The 20,032-nt window shown below is 39.3% G+C and overlaps 1 protein-coding gene across 3 annotated transcripts in view; it reads right to left on the bottom strand.

Moving 5' to 3' along the window:
• nahoda (DOMON-like domain-containing protein nahoda) overlaps nucleotides 1–20,032 on the bottom strand; it is a 309,215-nt gene that overhangs the window by 51,843 nt on the left and 237,340 nt on the right. For all 3 annotated transcript variants that reach the window (XM_083115355.1, XM_083115356.1, XM_083115357.1), the window contains exons 5-9: nucleotides 18,467–18,600; nucleotides 13,307–13,528; nucleotides 8,298–8,870; nucleotides 4,997–5,035; nucleotides 1,588–1,660 (exon numbers count right to left, since the gene is read on the bottom strand). In XM_083115355.1, the coding sequence (XP_082971481.1) occupies nucleotides 1,588–1,660; nucleotides 4,997–5,035; nucleotides 8,298–8,870; nucleotides 13,307–13,528; nucleotides 18,467–18,600 (1,041 nt within the window). The remainder of the gene's footprint in view (nucleotides 1–1,587; nucleotides 1,661–4,996; nucleotides 5,036–8,297; nucleotides 8,871–13,306; nucleotides 13,529–18,466; nucleotides 18,601–20,032) is intronic.

The following is a 20,032-nucleotide window of genomic DNA, read 5'->3' as shown; positions in this document are numbered from 1 at the left end:
ATGCTGTAAGTCCAGTAAATATATTGATGATGATGATGATCAAAACAAGACAAAGAAAGTTTGTAAATTTATTGCGGTTGGAAACTGTGACAAGCATCCTAATAACGATTTTTGTTCCGCCAAATATAGTGCACTTCGTAAAATAATTTGGTGACATGGCAAGGCAAGATAAGTGTGAACATTTTGTAGGAATATGCATTGTAATTTTCAATGAGCTTAGAGATTTGTGTACATACTGATATTTTATGACATTGGTTATTTTCTAAAAATAATCATGTGAACAGCATGTTCAACATGGTGAGTTCTATGAGTGTAACAGCAGATGATTGCGGTAGTCGGCGGTCATGAATCAGCCGACGCAGAGTGATACATCGAATCGGTGAGACGGTTTGTTTACAGAAGGGGCTCCGGTACAGTTTTCTACACCCTCGATTTTTCGCACATTTCAAATATTCTCGTTACAAAAATTAGTTCTTCATAATAAACGATGTTTCTAAATAGCACGGAAAGTAATTTTTTAGATCTACGTGCTACGAAACTTACGTTTTTTATGAAATTAAAATTCCTTGCATAACGTCAAAAAGGTTTTTCAGAACTTTATGATGGCGAATGATGCATTCATGTCACAGGCGCAAGTCTGAAGATTTCGGATGATCGATTTATGTCACAGGCGAACGTCTGATTTTCTTCTTTTTCTTCTTATGATTGACTTGTGCAATAGGAACATTTGCGATTGCGATATGATATTTGTGTGATATATTGGCGGATTGGACATTTCAGACATTGGATTTCATTTATGCGACTTCAGAAATTAGAAGTAATTATTTTTTTTGGCAACTGCATGCCGTAAAGGGGAGGGTTGTTTTTTTCTAAATGACTTGTGGGATGGGATAATTTGAGACTTCTAATTTTTATGATAGGAAGGGAGTGGAGGTTGGTATTCTGTGGAAAAGGACAGCAAGGACTTTTAACGTAGGAGTTACTTCATTTTTGGAATTACAAATTGAACTTCGACTCACAATTCAATACCTGGCCTTGGTAAAAAGAGGTTTAATTTTAGCCTTCATTTTTTGTATCTTCATGTGTCAATGCGGAAAACAGTGAGAAATAGTGTTGGGGGCAGGTGACTTCGGCCAATTTCTAACATGCCTTTAAAAGGGACTCTATAGATAAAGGCGGAGCCGCGGAAGCGGTAGGGGGCGGTAAGTCAATTACCCCAGGGGCGGAGCCCGGAACCAGTGGGAAATTTGGACTCAACAATTTCAAACGACAAAATCGCAACTTTAAACGGCTGTACAGTCGTAAATACTTCTTTCCGCACTCTATTTTTTTTAAATTCACAAATAGGATCACATAATCTTCATAATGAAAAAAAAAATTCAAAATTCGAGGGTGTAGAATAGGGTACCCGACCCAAAGTAAATGTGAATCGAATACGTTAAGATTTCGAGTATGTATAAAGAAACTTAAAAATTCATGGTTATGTGGACATTTTATAACCTTGAACTAGTGCCCTTCCTTTGTATTATGCTATACTGTACTTGATTAAGTTAGGACTGGCTTACTTTTAAGTTAGGACTGGCTTACTTGAGATGGGTTCGGGATGATCCTGAGCTTTTTGGTTCTGGTTCTGGTTCTCCTTCTGGTTCTGGCTCAGCACCTACAAAGAAATCAAATTGTAAATGAAAGCATATTTTTACAAATTTAATATATGACAGTCACTTACTTGCCATAGATATCTATATTTAAATGAGTTTCCCACATCGTTGAGTGAAATTTGTAGTTCATACTTTAATGTGTATAAGCTTTAGCAGAAATTTCTGTCATCTTTCTGTCTTAATAAAAAAAACATGTCATTAAGATTACTTTTAAGTTCACTCAGATAGGTTAACCGAGACTGGACCTACAGTTTAAAGAGATTTCAAAACCGCTGTGCAATATATCTTCATGTGCAGGATCGAACCTAGGACACCTTGATTATAACATGCATTGCACAATAATCGTTACTCCATTACATGTGATAACCTTACTGAGATCATAGATATGTTCCTGGAAAGCTGTGTTGACTCTAGGCACGTAGCTAGGGGAAGGGCTAAGGGAACTAAAGCCCCTCCCCCCTTAAATCCTACAAATATCTAATGTAAATAGTGTTCAGTGGAAATTAATTTTACTTCCTTAGTAGAATAGTGTATAATAGAGGAACCAGGTTATTATTTTTATATTCTACCATTTAATCCAAAGAATAAATGGATCCACAGCTCTCAAAATGTATAGTTTCATACAATATAAACTTTGAGTAAAATTTTGCCCAACCTTTTAAAGCATTTTTTTTCAACGAAATGTCTAAAAGTTAATAACAAAATACAATAAGTATGAATTTCAGTACACAAACTGTACAAAATGTGAGGAAAAAGAATGGACAAGACTTGTGTTGGATATTCACTCATACAGTGGATTGAGTAGCAGTCTCTATCCACTTATATAATAATAATAACAATACATTTGGTTTAAAATTGGTTTACTTTTAATACCTTACAGTAGTTATTATTGTAAAATGACAATTATAACCGTGATAATAATTATTGTTATTATTATTTCTACTGATCAAGTTTTGCCGGCCCCCGTTGCAGAGTGGTTAGCACATCGTTCTGCCAGGGGTCCCAAGTTCGAATCCTGGCCTGGGCATGGATATTTGTGAGTGTTCATTCATCAATTTTATCATGTCATCATTCATCCCCATCTTCGCAAATTAGCCAAAAGTGGCACAAAAAGCGAAGTAAAATAAATCAAATCAAATACTGATCATTTATCATCAGTGGCCTTCCCCCTTCTACAAATATTTCTGGTGACCCCTGTGCTGATAAGGGATGAGCCCCCCCCCCCCTCCTGAAATAAAATCCTGGCTATGGGCCTGGCCATGGCACAAACAGAGAATCAAATTTCTCGAGAACCCTCTTAATAGTACGTCAGTCAACTTTGACTGGCATGTGAATATGACAGAAATTGTTTTTACCTCTGCTACATAAAATATACACTTTATAAATATTGAAATTGGGAACATCAATTTGGAATACACTGAATAGACCAATTTAATTCTTCTAAGGACACAACTTTCCACAGTATAAATATTTCTGTTAAATTTTGAAAAAAATTATGGTCAAGTCGATACCACTCGGAACCAATACTAAAACTTGACAAGTTTAAAAACAAGACACTGCAAATAGCTGTTGCGCAGCTCACACCACATTTCCCCACTCCACTTTTCGGAGCAACATTGGTTCGCAGTGTTGCAACCTGGAGGGAGCGGAATGATCTTATGATTTTCAATTAAATTTGTATTCGCTTTTTCCTGGGCTGTTTTCTACCTGCCGGAGTACAGAAATTCAGCTCACCTCGCCAACGACTCTTTTCCTTCTCTTAAAACTTGAACTTCCCGATGGCGCAGTGGTAGCGTCGTCGCCTTGTAATCAAGGGATCCTGGGTTCGATTCTGGTGAAGGCACATAGTGGTTTGGATCCCACTTTAAACTGTATGTCCAGTATCGATTAGCCTTACTGTGCATAAAGTGGACTTAAAACAACAAATCAATCCAATCCAATTCTTTCAAAACTTGAGAAACCATCCATTTAGATACTCCCGTGGCAGCCCTTGTGGACTCGACAACATTATACTTAAGTTTATGTAACTCCTTCTGATTTCGCAAATATGTTGCAACATTGTAAACAATTTCTCTGGCCTGTCCTCTAAGAGGCTTTCCAGAGCAGATTGTGGATTTCGTTGGACCCGGTATGATTTCATTCCTTCATTTCAAAAATATGCAGCCAAGAGTAAAGAGCAAGAACATTTCAGTGCTTTAAAAAAGAACACAGGCAAGCGTGTTATCAGATTGCCTTCTCGTACGATAAACAAAATAACCCCCACCCCACTTGGCTTTAATAAAAAAAAAACAGGCCACTGCTCGATGTCGCATTCAGAAAATGAAGTAATTCGCCCAGTAGTTTCTCTTCGTTATAAACGTTAACACGCATGCGTGTGTAATACTACAGTTTACGGTCCGCGCACCGAACGCATTTTCAAAGACCGGATTTAAATCAAATGAACCACTGATAAACTGATATGAACCGGCACCGACAATCTACACAGTAAAAATCGTTTGTCATATTTGTGTTAGCTTAATTTTGCTGAGTTGGCACCACTCGTAGTCTCAAGGCCAGACCAGTACGTAGAAGAGTGGTGGGGAGGATGACGTAATAGGAAGTGCTCTGCAGCATTCTGCGCATATCAGGACTTAACTTGTCAGGCTATAATACCACTGCTAATACTCTTACCAATTCCCACCTATGTCAATAATGGTATTGGTGATTAAAATTCCAAACCAATAATATCCAGTACTGATACCACATTTGACAGTATCGGCCAATGCAATGCATACGTTTCAGCATTCACTCAACCCTAAAGTCAGTGATCAACGAACCAACTTGAAATTAAGGCAGGGGATGTCACATGAAGCTTCAAAACAATTGGCTTGGTCCAGTTGCCATGGTGAGGGGAAATTATTGTCGCATTCTGCATTGCAAAACGTATGTCTGACAGTTTCGAAACAAGGTTAAGGTGCAGCTACTAAGCCTGTTGCCAACGGGTAGAAAATAAAATGGGCCTCCGATCCTCTGCCTGTCCCTGAACTGTGAGCAAAGGGTGCATGTTGACAGCAGGTGTTGTTTACGACTGGGCAAAAATCAGGCACATGGCAACATAGGCGTTTGCACTTGGAAACTCCCACATCTGAAGATAAAAAGACTGGGGTTGTTCTTTGATTATGAGGGCTTTATGTATTATATTTCCAGTAGTTAAATTCCCTCAATCAAGATACAGTGATACATATTATTAAAAAAACTCACAACTTTGTTGTCCAAATCAGTACAAAAGTTATCTTCCAATTTAAATTCTTAAAATGCTAATATAATTTTAATATGTATAAAGGCTTAAGTCCACTTACTTGGAGAATGATCACCATGGGCTTCTCTCTTGCTTCGACCTAAGGAAAGAAAGAAACAAAGTAAATGTGAGGCAGAAAGTAGGATGACACAATTAAATTCGCCAATTTTATTGTGAAATTATAATTTATATATTCTGGCTTCTATATTGTTAAGGTTCTGTGGACCTTGTTAGACAGCAGCAAAGCCGTTTTCGACATTTCCTCTGCTTTAAAAAGCTGCTGTTAATATTCTAAAATCTGAAAAAGAATTCCTTTTGAAGCATTGATTGATTAATTGAATTTGTAATTTTGGGTGCATCAGCACTCACTGAGGCTATTTTGCACATTATATGGGGTCCAGCTCCTTACAATAACTAATATATAACTAATTTAGCATAACAGTAATGTCAGACTAAAATATTCATCTTCGATTAAAAGATGAGGCTGTAAAGGGGCAGTCAGCACACTTACAACACAGACACAGTCCTACGAGGATTATACTGGCCCTAGGTCCAGATGCCAAAGCATCAGTAGTCTGCAAAATCCAGTTGACGGTGTACTACGTGGAAGTGAGGTTGACAATTGGGTGTACTACGTGGAAGTGAGGTTGGCAATTGGGTGTACTAAGTGGAAGTGAGGTTGGCAATTGGGTGTACTATGTGGAAGTGAGGTTGACAATTGGGTGGACTAAGTGGAAGTGGAGTTGGCAATTGGGTGTACTATGTGGAAGTGAGGTTGACAATTGTGTGTACTATGTGGAAGTGAGGTTGACAATTGTGTGTACTATGTGGAAGTGAGGTTGACAATTGGGTGTACTACGTGGAAGTGAGGTTGACAATTGGGTGTACTACGTGGAAGTGAGGTTGACAATTGGGTGTACTACGTGGAAGTGAGGTTGACAATTGGGTGTACTACGTGGAAGTGAGGTTGGCAATTGGGTGTACTAAGTGGAAGTGAGGTTGGCAATTGCATGTACTACGTGGAAGTGAGGTTGACAATTGGGTGGACTATGTGGAAGTGAGGTTGACAATTGTGTGTACTATGTGGAAGTGAGGTTGACAATTGTGTGTACTACGTGGAAGTGAGGTTGACAATTGTGTGTATTACGTGGAAGTGAGGTTGACAATTGGGTGTACTAAGTGGAAGTGAGGTTGACAATTGGGTGTACTATGTGGAAGTGAGGTTGGCAATTGGGTGGACTACGTGGAAGTGAGGTTGACAATTGGGTGGACTACGTGGAAGTGAGGTTGACAATTGGGTGTACAATGTGGAAGTGAGGTTGACAATTGGGTGTACTATGTGGAAGTGAGGTTGACAATTGGGTGTACTATGTGGAAGTGAGGTTGGCAATTGGGTGTACTAGGTGGAAGTGAGGTTGACAATTGGGTGTACTACGTGGAAGTGAGGTTGACAATTGGGTGTACTACGTGCAAGTGAGGTTGACAATTGGGTGTACTATGTGGAAGTGAGGTTGACAATTGGGTGTACTACGTGGAAGTGAGGTTGGCAATTGGGTGTACTAAGTGGAAGTGAGGTTGGCAATTGGGTGTACTATGTGGAAGTGAGGTTGGCAATTGGGTGGACTACGTGGAAGTGAGGTTGACAATTGGGTGTACTATGTGGAAGTGAGGTTGACAATTGTGTGTACTACGTGGAAGTGAGGTTGACAATTGGGTGTACTACGTGGAAGTGAGGTTGACAATTGGGTGTACTATGTGGAAGTGAGGTTGACAATTGGGTGTACTATGTGGAAGTGAGGTTAACCAATTGGGTGTACTATGTGGAAACCAATTGGGTGTACTATGTGGAAGTGAGGTTGGCAATTGGGTGTACTATGTGGAAGTGAGGTTGGCAATTGGGTGTACTACGTGGAAGTGAGGTTGGCAATTGGGTGTACTACGTGGAATTGAGGTTGACAATTGGGTGTATTATGTGGAAGTGAGGTTGACAATTGGGTGTACTACATGGAATTGAGGTTGACAATTGGGTGTACTACGTGGAATTGAGGTTGACAATTGGGTGGACTACGTGGAAGTGAGGTTGACAATTGGGTGTATTATGTGGAAGTGAGGTTGACAATTGGGTGTATTATGTGGAAGTGAGCTTGACAATTGGGTGTACTACGTGGAATTGAGGTTGACAATTGGGTGTATTATGTGGAAGTGAGGTTGACAATTGGGTGTACTAAGTGTAAGTGAGGTTGACAATTGGGTGTACTATGTGGAAGTGAGGTTGACAATTGGGTGTACTACGTGGAAGTAAGGTTGGCAATTGGGTGTACTACATGGAAGTGAGTTTGACAATTGGGTGTACTACGTGGAAGTAAGGTTGACAATTGGGTGTACTATGTGGAATTGAGGTTGACAATTGGGTGTATTATGTGGAAGTGAGGTTGACAATTGGGTGTACTACGTGGAATTGAGGTTGACAATTGGGTGTACTACGTGGAATTGAGGTTGACAATTGGGTGTATTATGTGGAAGTGAGGTTGACAATTGGGTGTATTATGTGGAAGTGAGGTTGACAATTGGGTGTATTATGTGGAAGTTAGCTTGACAATTGGGTGTACTATGTGGAATTGAGGTTGACAATTGGGTGTATTATGTGGAAGTGAGGTTGACCATTGGGTGTACTATGTGGAAGTGAGTTTGACAATTGGGTGTACTATGTGGAAGTGAGGTTGACAATTGGGTGTACTATGTGGAAGTGAGGTTGACAATTGGGTGGACTAGATGGAAGTGAGGTTGACAATTTTGTGTACTATGTGGAAGGGCCACCCCTTACACCCTTTTTCAAGCATTCATGTGGATCTTTGTGTGGTTTATTATTGTTATGATCGAGATATTAGCAGAAGTATTGTGGCTATGTAAGCCTATTAAGCTATTGCAAATATTACAAAGCTGATGTTTTGCCTCCATATCTACACAGTATCCAATTATGCAATACAAATAGCAATGTTGCTTTAAGTGAATATTTCTTTATGAGAAATTGTGGTTGTATAAATTAGTATGTCTCAAAGTATAACAGCCTCATGGATAAAGTTTGCACAGGGCTTCGCATTTTATAACGGCAGCCCTGTTGTATAGTTCAGTGGCAACCATGATTTTGTGCTGTATGATTACACAAACAGGTAAGGAAATTTGCCTTTCTTGGTGCTCTCTACATGATGTGAAAATCTACTTATGCTCCTGTTCAGATAAGTAGCACATTCTTTAACTCTAATGAGTGCACCGTATATTCTGAACAGGAGACTTCTATACACGAATAAATTAGCTTTGGAACTGAATTAATGCCAGTTAAAAAATAAACTTCGAAAACTTACCTTGTTTCTTGCTAACCCTGAAAGAGACGCTAGTCTCCACGGTAACATCAGAATACGCCTCAGTTGTTCCCTTTGATGAAGGACTCTTGCTGTCTGGCTCTCCGCCTGACGGAACCGTTCTCACGCTGTGCGACTTAGTCACTCTGTATCTTGGTCTGCTCGTTGTGGTATCAGGTTCAGGTTCGGCACTCGGTTCGCTCTCTGGTTCGGGACTCGGCTCACTTTCAGGCTCTGGTTCTGATTCCGCAGCAGCCGAATGGTCGTGGTCGTGATGTTTTACAGAGTTCCCAGTCTTTCCGGATGGTTCTGGAACCGGTTCGGGTTCTCCTTCAGGTTCCGGCTCGCTGCCGTCAGAGGCTCCGCTTGGATCCAAAATAAGAGGGAACTGGCGGCACTTTGCTGTCAGGCTTCTGGGTCGCCATCCGACTGCTGCATAACTGGTCCCTTTCACAACCATCACAATCTCCAGTTCCTGTAGCTCCTTCAGAATTCGCCAATAAAGAGTAAAGGAGTCGGTTATATCTCTCTTTGTGTAAACGCTAAAATCCAACTCTGTTGTTCTGATTGGAGATCCTACAAAAATTACATACAAATATTAGTTACTGTACTCAAATTTTAGTAGTGCAAAGTAAGAAGTTTGAAAAAAATAGGTTCCTTACAGTTCCGGATACAGAGTGTCCAAAAATAATGTTTACACTTTTTGAACTTTAATAACAAAGAAAGTATTGACTTGACTGGACATTTTGTATTTGAAGCTGTAATGTCTGTGTTGAGCATGTGTGAGAGCATGTTGGTCTTTTGTTTTTAGTCCCGTCACAGCCTACCAAGCGGTAGTCATTAGTTTACAGAAAATGGCACAGGTGAGAAATTGTTCTTTCGAGAAACGTAAGAAGAGTCGAATATCCAACCAGATCTCCTGTGGGGAACTGTGATGAATGCTGCGTACGCCACAAAGCCAGATACACTGAGTGACATGAGACATGCAATTGAGACAACCTACGCTTCCCTCCCACAGAAACAGTATCTGCTGTTTATCGATCTGTTCAGATTGCACGTAACATGCAAATGGTGGTCATTTTGAACATCTATAACTTTAAGGTATGTCACACCATAAAAAAAGTTCATGCTTGCTGTTATTAGTCTTCCTGTTATTGACGTTCAAAGAGTGTAAACACTATTTTGGGACACACGGTATATTCTTGAAGCAAAGTTTATCATCTGTGCTGTTTTTCACAGGACACTGAATTTTATTTCATAACTATAACATGATACAAAACACCTAAATTGTATCATACAGTATTCTCATAAGTATTAAATAAATCAACAGTAAATTTTAGTGACTATTTACTTCTAACTAAGAGTTAAGTAGTGCAGTTCGCAAGAATTAAATTGCAAAAAATATAGTGTAAAAATGACAATGAATGTTCTATAGCTGTATTTATGAGAAAATTTTAACAGGTTCAAGGAAAGGACCTCATTAATTCAGTAAATATTTTCACTTGATTTAAAAAAAAAATACAAATACAAACTATTTGTTATTTAGTCTTATTTTTCAGCCACTCTCGACAAATCATGATGACAAGGATGAGTGATGATTGGATGAATTTGATGAAGGGTCAGTCACAATAAGCACCAATGGCCAGGTTCAGACTTGAATCCATGCATATTGGTGGCGAGATTAAAGTCAATGACATTAGTGTAGTGTCTAGTCATGTTAGGTTGTATGTGTGGATATATCTTGATAGCGCAAGCTTGAAAACGTTCTGGGGAACCCAAAATGTCATAGCAAGAATAAAAACAGCTTCATTAGTAACACCTACTGTATTACTTGCAATATTTAATCTCATAGTTAGGAAGAAGAAGTGCAGAGACAACTTGATACTTGGAATGAGGAAATCAGAAGAGTAGGAAATTCAGTGCAGAAAAGAGTGAGGTGCTAATAACAACAAGAAACAGAGCCGGAAATGAACCAAGAATAAATGTGAACATGGAAGAGTTGAGGGTAGTGGAAGAATATATGAGGAGGAAAACAGAAGAGGACAAATGGGTGGTGGACTATATCAAAGCATTCGAAGATTAATATGGAACAGGGATGTACCTATGAAATGCAAGAAGGTAATATATAACACATACTATGTGCCAATAATTACGTACAGAGCAGAGACTTGGACAATGACAGAGAGACAAAAGAAAAATGCAGGCTGTGGAGATGATTTTTTTAAGGAGTATATTGGGGAAGACCAGAAGGGATAGAATAAGGAATGAGGAGATCCGACAGACAGTGGGTGTAGTGAAGCTTCAGGACAGAATAAATCAGGCACAGATGAGATGGTTCGGACACATGAAGAGGATGAATGCAGAAAGACTACCAGTAAGAGCTTACAATTCACACGGAGTGGGAATAAGGCCAAGGGGGAGACCAAGATGTCGGTGGAAAGAGCAGATAGCGGAGAGTGTTAAGAGAAGGGGACAAGATTGGAACACCATAATGTGGTGGAAGACCAGGAAAAAATGGAGACTTCTTGACTTCTATGTCGACCCAGCCAGAGGCAGGAAACTGCGAAGGATGATAATGATGAGTTAGTTAATTTACACAACCTTCATTTTCGTTTGTATCTAATTTTCATAGCTGATGGGCTTCCTGAATAAATTATGTAATTATTGTACTGGCATAATTCACACATCACTAATGTGATTCAAAAACAAGAGAGAGTATTGGCATTTCATATCAAAACATCAAAATGGATCAGTCCACAAAACATAAACAAAGTTCTGAGTGGAGAAGGTTACATAATTTAGACCTTCATAATTTGTATTGATGCCCAGATGTTATTAGAATTATAAAGTCAAGAAGACAGGTGGGCAGGCCATATGGCACGAATGGGTGGTCGTATTTTAGGCTCGGAACATCAAGTCACGTCGGAGAAGTGTCATGCGAGGATACTAGGTAAAAGGTTTGGGTTAAAAACACTTCACGGTGCTAGACACATACAGATTCAAAACTACCTTTGTTAAAAAACCTTAAAACTCACGAAAAACAAAGTTAAAATCACCAGCATGGTGAGCTTAAGTGGACGTTGAAAGCCCTAGTTCCTTGCCAAGGTGAAGCATGCAAGCAGCTGGCACCGCACTACGGAGTTGGAGGGTACTTCCTCCCGTGAGCGGTCCCTCCCCTTTTTTCTTCAGTCACCAATCAAGGAGAATTCACGTTCCACTTCAGCTGATTTCTTTGCCTCCGTAGCGCGGCACCAGCTGCTCGCACGCTTCACCTTGGCAAGGAACTAGGGCTTTCAACGGCCACTCAATCTCTCCATGTTGGTGATTTTAACTTTCTTTTCATGAGTTTTAAGGTTTTTTAACAAAGGTAGTTTTGAATCTGTATGTGTCTAGCACCGTGAAGTGTTTTTAACCCCAACCTTTTACCTAGGATCCTCATATGACACTTCTCGGACGTGGCTAAAGCTTCCGAAACGTAGTTTACAACGAATATATACTCACTTACATAAGTAGATGAAATTTAATACTCTAACGTATTTATGTTTATAGATAGTGAGTAATATGCACCAACCAATATGCTATAAGAGACCTGTAGGAAGGCCAAGATGAAGATGGAGGGATAATGTTGAGATGTTGAGGATAGGTACAGTGACGACTTGTCAAAATTATTGGGGGGGTGGGGGCTCTTATCACTGAAATAAATTAATGAATGACTCACTCTCTCCCTTTTTTAAGTTTTGGCCTCAGTGTTCGGAATCTCATAAAAGCCCACGAATTCCTCAAAAATGATCAAAATTCTGATTCGCAGTTCTAATGCAGAATATTAATTGTCCACGGATGGATATGTCACAAGTTTCGTCAACAACAATAGCAAAATATCCCCGACTTTTAATATGTGCTACCACGGAACGCAAAACAGATCTCCCAAATATATCAATGATCTCGTTCTGAATGTCATGTTAGAGCCATTTTTTAGACCAAAAGTCACATCCACTCTCCTAGTTCACGCACATCGTCTTTTGAAACTCTTTTTAGTAAAACTTTTAACAATACTCATAATTACATACTTAGTACAGGGTGACCCAGAGATGTATACCCATTTTGGAATGAACATTACAAAGTTAATTGTACACCAAACTCTATTATTTTTGTTGTATAATGTGTGTGATATATTGCCATTTATTTTACATTTATTGCAGTCACCATGGAGTTGTGGTCGGTGGAACATCACGTGTTCATGTATGATGCCTATGTTGCAGCTCAGAGGTTCAGCACCTGGTGGTGTTTTTGGAGTTACAGTGCCTGTGGTTCGAAACTGCTTAACTCATTTTAAGATTGTTTTGCATGTTGGAACTGCTCCATGCCGCCTTACGTGGAAGTGCCGGCGGAATAACCTCTGAGCTGCAACCACTGAGTCGCCGTTTCTCACATAGGCATCATACGTGAACACGCGATGTTCCACCGACAACGACTCCATGGTGACTGCAATAAATAAATAAATAAATAAATGGCAATATATCACACACATTATACAACAAAAATAATAGAGTTTGGTGTACAATTAACTGTGTAATGTTCATTCCAAAATGGGTATATATCTCTGGGTCACCCTGTATATAGTAATAAGTCATGGGTTTTGCTGTCTCTGGTCATAGCCCCCCCCCCCGCCCCCAAAGTTGATGGTTTAGCGGTCTCAGCCCCCCAAAGTTGATGGTCTAGAACATTTCAAATGTGTATTTAAAGTTAAGTTCATGTGGCACAATTCAGAGTAAACTTTACAAGAGAAGCAAAATAATACATTAGATCCTCTAAAGCAAAATTATTGGGGGCTCTGCCCCACATCTTTAACATTGGGGGGGCCGTGCCCCCCCCCCCCCCCAAAGCCCCATGGAGTCGGCGCCTATGGATAGGGACTGATGGAAGACTTGTGTTGTTGCAGACATAAACCTTCAGGATTAAGAAGGGTAGAGAATGCATTTGAAAATGCTGAATCCACGCTGCTATGTACTTACGCAGAGAACATCCTGGTCCAAACCAGCCCAGCTCACAATAGCACTGCTTCCTGGGAGCAGTCGTAGCACGTATGTTGATGCACCTTCCACGTTCTCCGCAGTCACTGTTGTCAATGCACTCGTCACGATATTGGCACCTGGGCCCATAGTACAGTCTGTCGCACCTGCATTTTGATAAATAGTAACGTCCATGGCCACTGCATGTTTCCTTGTACTCCAATCCTGTGAAAAATGAAACTTCAGTCAAGACACACAACTATCCTATTCCAATTGAAAAAAACATCAAATTTTAAAAATGTATCATCAAATTTTAAAAATTTATCACACACAAGAGGTACATAGAAATTTAAGCCAAAAATTCAGAATCATTGACAAAGACAACACCATACACGTTAAAACAGCCCCATAAAAAAAAATCAGTTGTAACTTTGAGGAAAAGTTATGGTTAGTTATATTACTAATATTTTTACTATATTTCAAATGTTTGCACATATTGTGACCCTTTTTCAAAGCAATTATTTACCCAGTGCAGTTCCTTTGCAGATGGTCATGGGGCTATAGCCCCTTCCCACCAATTTCCTCTAAATCTGTGCCTGTTGTTGGCATTTGGCTACTTCACTAAATGAATTCATTGGAAACATAAAATGGAAATTACAGTCGGACATTTAATATTATTTATATTATATAGTCATGGACTCAACGAGGGCAGACATGTAGCCAGGGGGAGGGCTCGGGGGGTTGAAACCCCCAGAAATCCTACAAATATCTCATTTAAATAGTGTATAGTGGTAATTAATTTTACTTCTTTAACAGAATTAAACATATTGTATAATAAGTTGTCCGACTACCATGAGAGAGACCTAGCTTCGATCCCCAGTGGGGGAGAACCAGGCGGCTTCGGCATCCACCCAGCATCGTATAAAGTGGGTACCTGGAGGAAACTCTGGCGGTAAAGGGCGGCCAGGGGCGTGGTGCTGATCACATCACCCCCACCTTCAGCCATGATCAAGAAAGTGTGGGGCCATAACTCCACACTTCCTATATGCCTTCATTGTGTGGTGCATAGCACAGGGGAGCACCTTACTTTCTACGTTCTGCATAATAAATTGTGATATACTGAAAAATTCATCTTAAGGCTTCTACACCCCATTTTTCGCCTTTAGATGGTAGCTGCTGATAAGGGATGAGCCCCCCCACATAAAATTCTGGCTACAGGCCTAGGTCCAACTTGCCCCCCACACCCCTTCTATGTAAGCCCTGCCTACATCCAATACATACCCTCCTAACTGAATAAAAACTGCTGGTGCTGGTTGAAACATCTCTACTAATAGTTTTGTAGCATAATTTTAATACATTTTTTAAAAAAAATTAATGGTACCCCATGAAGATTCCCATTCAATACATGGTAATCCTTAAAAAAAACATAGTTATTTCTTCTTATTTAAATAAATCAAACTGTGAACAAACATACAATTGTGAAACATTTTTTATACATCTCTCACAAATAACTTAAGTTACAACGAACTACCACCACATGTACAACATAAGGGGGAAGAATGACTTACATATGGAACTGTACAATACCACATTCTAATAAAAAGGGGTAACGTATAATGGAATATGCTTATTTAACATGCTCCAAATCAGAGGCGTCTCGTGAAGGCATGCGTCAATTACGTCATTCATGAGCATTTCTACATTCTAATTTCTTCATATAGGAGAAGTATTTATTTTACACGAGAGCGCTGAACTAAGCTTATATTACATTTCTTGGATCTGAAGTGAAAGAAAGTAATAATTATTTTTCCCACAATTGATGTATGCGTCACTTCAGATCCAAGAAATGTAATATAAGCTTAGTTCAGCGCTCTCGTGTAAAATAAATCCTTCTCCTATATGAAGAAATTAAAATGTAGAAATGCTCATTAATGTCGTCGCAGAGCAAGCTGTCCTTTTTCCAACAATTGGCGCATGTGCTCACGAGATGCCTCTGCTCCAAATGCAATCCAAGACAAATTCATTACCAGTATACAAGTTAAATCTAAAAAGATTTCTAAGGGAACATTGTCTTTACACAGTACAAGAGTGCATCGATACCGTAAGTTGATTGATTGAATTGGTGTTTTAAGTCCACTTTATGCACAGTATGGCTAATCGGGACTGGACCTACAGTTTGAAGTGGGATCCGAACTACTATGTGCCTCCACTGGGAACCGAACCCAGGACCCCTTCATTACAAGGCAGCGACGCAACCACTGCGCCATTGGGGAGGCACCCAATACCGTAAGTGGCAGGAACAACAACAATAATATAAAATGAAACTGAATGCACTATCATCGGTATTTATAGTTTATTTTCCTTTGTAGCTTTGCAGTTTTGGTTCCATTTATCCAGATGTAAATATAGGTGACTTTGTACAGAGTGTTTCAAAAGTCACGCAACCCAAATTTTGAAAATTTATATCACAAAAACCGTAAGAAATATTTACACCGGGTTTAGTGCATTATAAATCCTCATTCATTGAGATATTTTTCAATGCTTATGATCAATTTATTCCATACAGAAAATAAAATAAATTAATGCTGGCGGAAGGCAGCGTTAAAATTTTTCCAGAAATGCACTTTTGAGTGAGAAAACTATGTAAGAAATTATCGGAGAGCCTTAATTAGAGGTCTGATGACTGACGCCATGTCAATCTGTCATTTGCAAACAATAATAATCATGTGCAGCATTTGATGAAATTATGACTGGTGATTTTATGGGATGATTTGAAAAAAGTGCCATATCTCCGCAGCTGGGAACACTAGCAGGTTGAAATTTTGTCACCAGACGCACGCAACACGTGCCTAAGTATTGGCCATACATTTACAAGAAAAATCATAATTTTGCGCCGAAATTTGACATTTTTGTATAAATTTCCACGCACCTGGCAACCCTGCCATTCCAACACAGCTGACGGGAGATTGTTACGAAACGGTAAGGGCGAGTCATAAATGCGGCTTCTACAAGTCTACTTTCTTTATTATTATTACAATTCGGACATTAAGTGTTCTGATTAAATCACTAAACTATCACTGGGTTAATAAAATTATCATTTTTTAAATAAAGCAATTACAATATTTTATAAACATTGTAAATTTGCTCAAAACGTTGAGAATTGATCTTCAACACTAAATACCAACCAATTTGCGGGATCATTTGTTGGTGTTTAATATTGTTGAAAAATATCGTCGGAAAACAGACAGTCTGACAACAATAGTAAACGCAATACTCATGTGTCACAGACAATGATGTGCATCTACGCGTAAACAACGATAGTCTACATTCTACACATAGACTATTTTATACACGTAGATGACGTAATCTGTGTAAACATGGCGAAAGGTGATTACTTAGCAAAGGGCGTCGTGGAATTAGAAGAAAATTATACTGCGCATCAGTTGCTGATGTGTGAGAACTTTTCATACTCTTTCTTCCAAATTCGAACAATTTCTCACGTAGGAAGAAACTTAAGATAGGAAATGTTCTAGTGTCTTATGGGAAAAGACCACTCTTGCCTCAAGACTGCCATCTGTTGTCTTCTTTGCATACTATTTATCTTCATCCATAGTTGATAATAGAAGAGACGAGAAATTTTGTTGTAAATGGGTTCTTTTGATTTCGTTAGGAACCAATATAGTTGAAAATGTCACTTTCCTTTCAAATTAATTTTAATGCACTTTAGATTGTCTACGTAGTCTATGTAAAGTACAACCCAATGTAATGTACGCGTAGATTACGTGTAGACAACGCATGTAGGTAAACTTATAGTCTACGGCACATCACTGGTCACAGTACACCATACTCCAAGTTTTCTTCTTGGATGGAGCGGTACCTCGTGACGATTTTCAGCGGACCATGTTTTGATTTTTAACAAATGAAACCAAACCTCATCAGTGAGAAAAAAAATTCTTGTAATCAAGGGGTCCCGGGTACGATACCCGGTGGTGGCACAAATGGTTCGGATCCCACTTTAAACTGTAGGTCCAGTCCAGATTAGCCTTACTGTGCATAAAGTGGACTTAAAACACCAAATCAATCATTATCATGGTTTACGCATATCCCCCACTGCGGCAGGGCTTAAATCCGATGGCGACCATTTCTTGTTTTGTCACATACACTTCCGGTTTCTCGAAATCGACGCACTAGTCGCAAAACAGTTGCTTTGTGAGGTACAGCAGAAGCAGGGTATTTTTCTTGGAAAACCTCTTGCACATGAGGGCAAGAATGAGTAGTAAAATACTCTTCAACAATGTGCTGCTCGAATGAATACGCCATCCATGCTGAATCAACCAGGCACTGTAGTGGCGAAGCGAGTGTGAAGAAAATTCAGGGTAGCCAGGGGCAGCCTATGATTTTCTCAAGAGTCCAATTTCGGTACAAAATCATGATTTATGATTTTTTCACGTAAATGTATGGACAATACTTAGGCACGTGTTGTGTGCGTCTGGTGACAAAATTTCAACCTGCTAGTGTTGCCAGCTGCGGAGATATGTCCCAAAAATGACACTTTTTCAATCAACCCATAAAATCACCAGTAATAAATCCATCAAATGCTGCACATGATCATTATTGTTTGCAAATGACAGATTGACATGGGATCAGTCATCAGACCTCTAATTAAGGCTCTCCGATAATTTCTTACATAGTTTTCTCACTCAAAAGTGCATTTCTGGAAAAATTCTAACGCTGCTTTGCGCCAGTCATTAATTTATTTAATTTTCTGTATGGAATAAACTGATAATGTTAAGCATTGAAAAATATCTTAATGAATTAGGATTTATAATGCAGCAAACCCGGTGTAAATAATTCTTTCGGTTTTTGTGATATAAATATTAAAAATTTGGGTTGCGCGACTTTTGAAACACTCTGTACAAGATGAAACAAACACAAATTCTATTCTATCTCTTGTAATTTGTATTATGTATTATGCCTGTAGTTTTATACATGTATTCTGTTTGTATATGTACAATGTGACAATACAATGAAATCAAATCATGCTCTGTTCTTAATCAAATAGTAACAACGCAATAAATTAGATATAAAGACACCAGAATTGTCTTTGGGTGCCATTTAGATATTGTTCTAAATTCGTATCTCTGTTACAAATGTGATACTTACTAGGAACTATATCCACATCTGCACAGGACCAAAACCTATAGTTGTTGGACCACTCAGTCGCTTGTCGCATGAGCCTCACTGTGCAGTCGCTGCAGGTGAAATTCTGTGGCAACCGCACCTTGTATGACTGAGCACTAGAAAGGAAAAGATAATATTTATTTCTAAAATGTAAAAAACTAAGGATCATAAAAAAAAGTCATAATACTAACACTAATGCAAGCTCCTGTGCTAATACTAAGCAAATATTGATAGAGAATGATACGAAATTTGGAAGCTTTTCTTTTTAAAATACAGGGTGTCCGAATTGAAACGCCCTAATTTCAAATACTTATATTAAACATAATATACAGGCAAGAACACTGTGGTAGGTGGTATATGGTAGCTTAGCTGTGGAAATTTTAAATAGGTAATGAATAGTAAGGATTCGTTTATTTTGAATCGTTCCAGGGGGTGAAAAGTGAAAATGACAACCGATGCTGAAAAAGCGCAAACTGTGTGGTAGTACGCAGAATTGGGATCCATTATTGCAGTTCAACGACGGTTTCGTGCAGAGTATCACAGAGACCCTCCCGATGCGAAGAGAATCAAGGCGTGGAAAGGAGCGTTTCTAGAGACAGGATTTGTCGCTAAGAGACATGGTGGTGACCGATCACCAACATGAGAGGAAAACGTTCAGCGCATTGCAGATGCATTTGCACGAAGTGCCAAGAAATCCGTTCGTACGGCGTCACGTGAGATTGCTCTCCCAAATTTTGTATACGAACGGATTTCTTGCAATAATGGATCCCAATTCTGCGTATCACCACACAGTTTGCGCTTTTTGAGCATTGGTTGTCACTTTCACTTTTCACCACCTGGAACGATACAAAATAAACGAATCCTTACTGTTCATTACCTATTTAAAATTTCTACAGCTAAGCTACCATATACCACCCACCACACTGTTCTTGCCTGTATATTATGTTTAATATAAGTATTTGAAATTTGGGCGTTTCAATTCGGACACCCGGTATAATGTTTATCACAATCTTCATTACAACAATAATTAAAAGCAAGTTTATGGCCTTCCCGACGGCATAGTGGTAATGGCCATGTAATCAATGGGTCCAGTGTTCGAAACCCAGCGGTGGCACTTTGTACAGTGCACGTCTGCACTTTAAACTGTAGGTCCAGTCCACATTAGCCCACATGTGTATAAAGTGGACTTACAACAACATTCAAAAAGAATGTTTATACATCTAGTCTAGAAGGAGATTGTATCTTTCTTTGACTTCTGAATTCAAACTTATTTTTTTTTTAAGAAATCTTACACAATGTATGGGTAGTTGTTATCTGTATTCATAGGCGTAACTTGGCGGGGCCAAGGAAGGGGGATATTTGCCGCCCCCTCCCAAAAAATTAGGTTTATTAAAATGTACAAGTTATGGGTACTTTGCTTGGTGTCGTGTCGTTTGCGCCGAGTCATTTGTGCCGAGGCTTCTTATCGGTTCATTTCCGCCGTGACATATGTCAAGACCTTCCACGGCTGGTTTTCCACAATCCAGAGTGTCATCACCGCCGCGCGCA

This window comes from Lepisma saccharinum, chromosome 30 (genome assembly GCF_977018435.1).
Source record: "Lepisma saccharinum chromosome 30, izLepSacc3.1, whole genome shotgun sequence".
In the NCBI taxonomy this organism is placed as follows: Eukaryota; Metazoa; Arthropoda; class Insecta; order Zygentoma; family Lepismatidae; genus Lepisma; species Lepisma saccharinum.
This window is presented reverse-complemented; position numbering and strand designations above follow the sequence as displayed.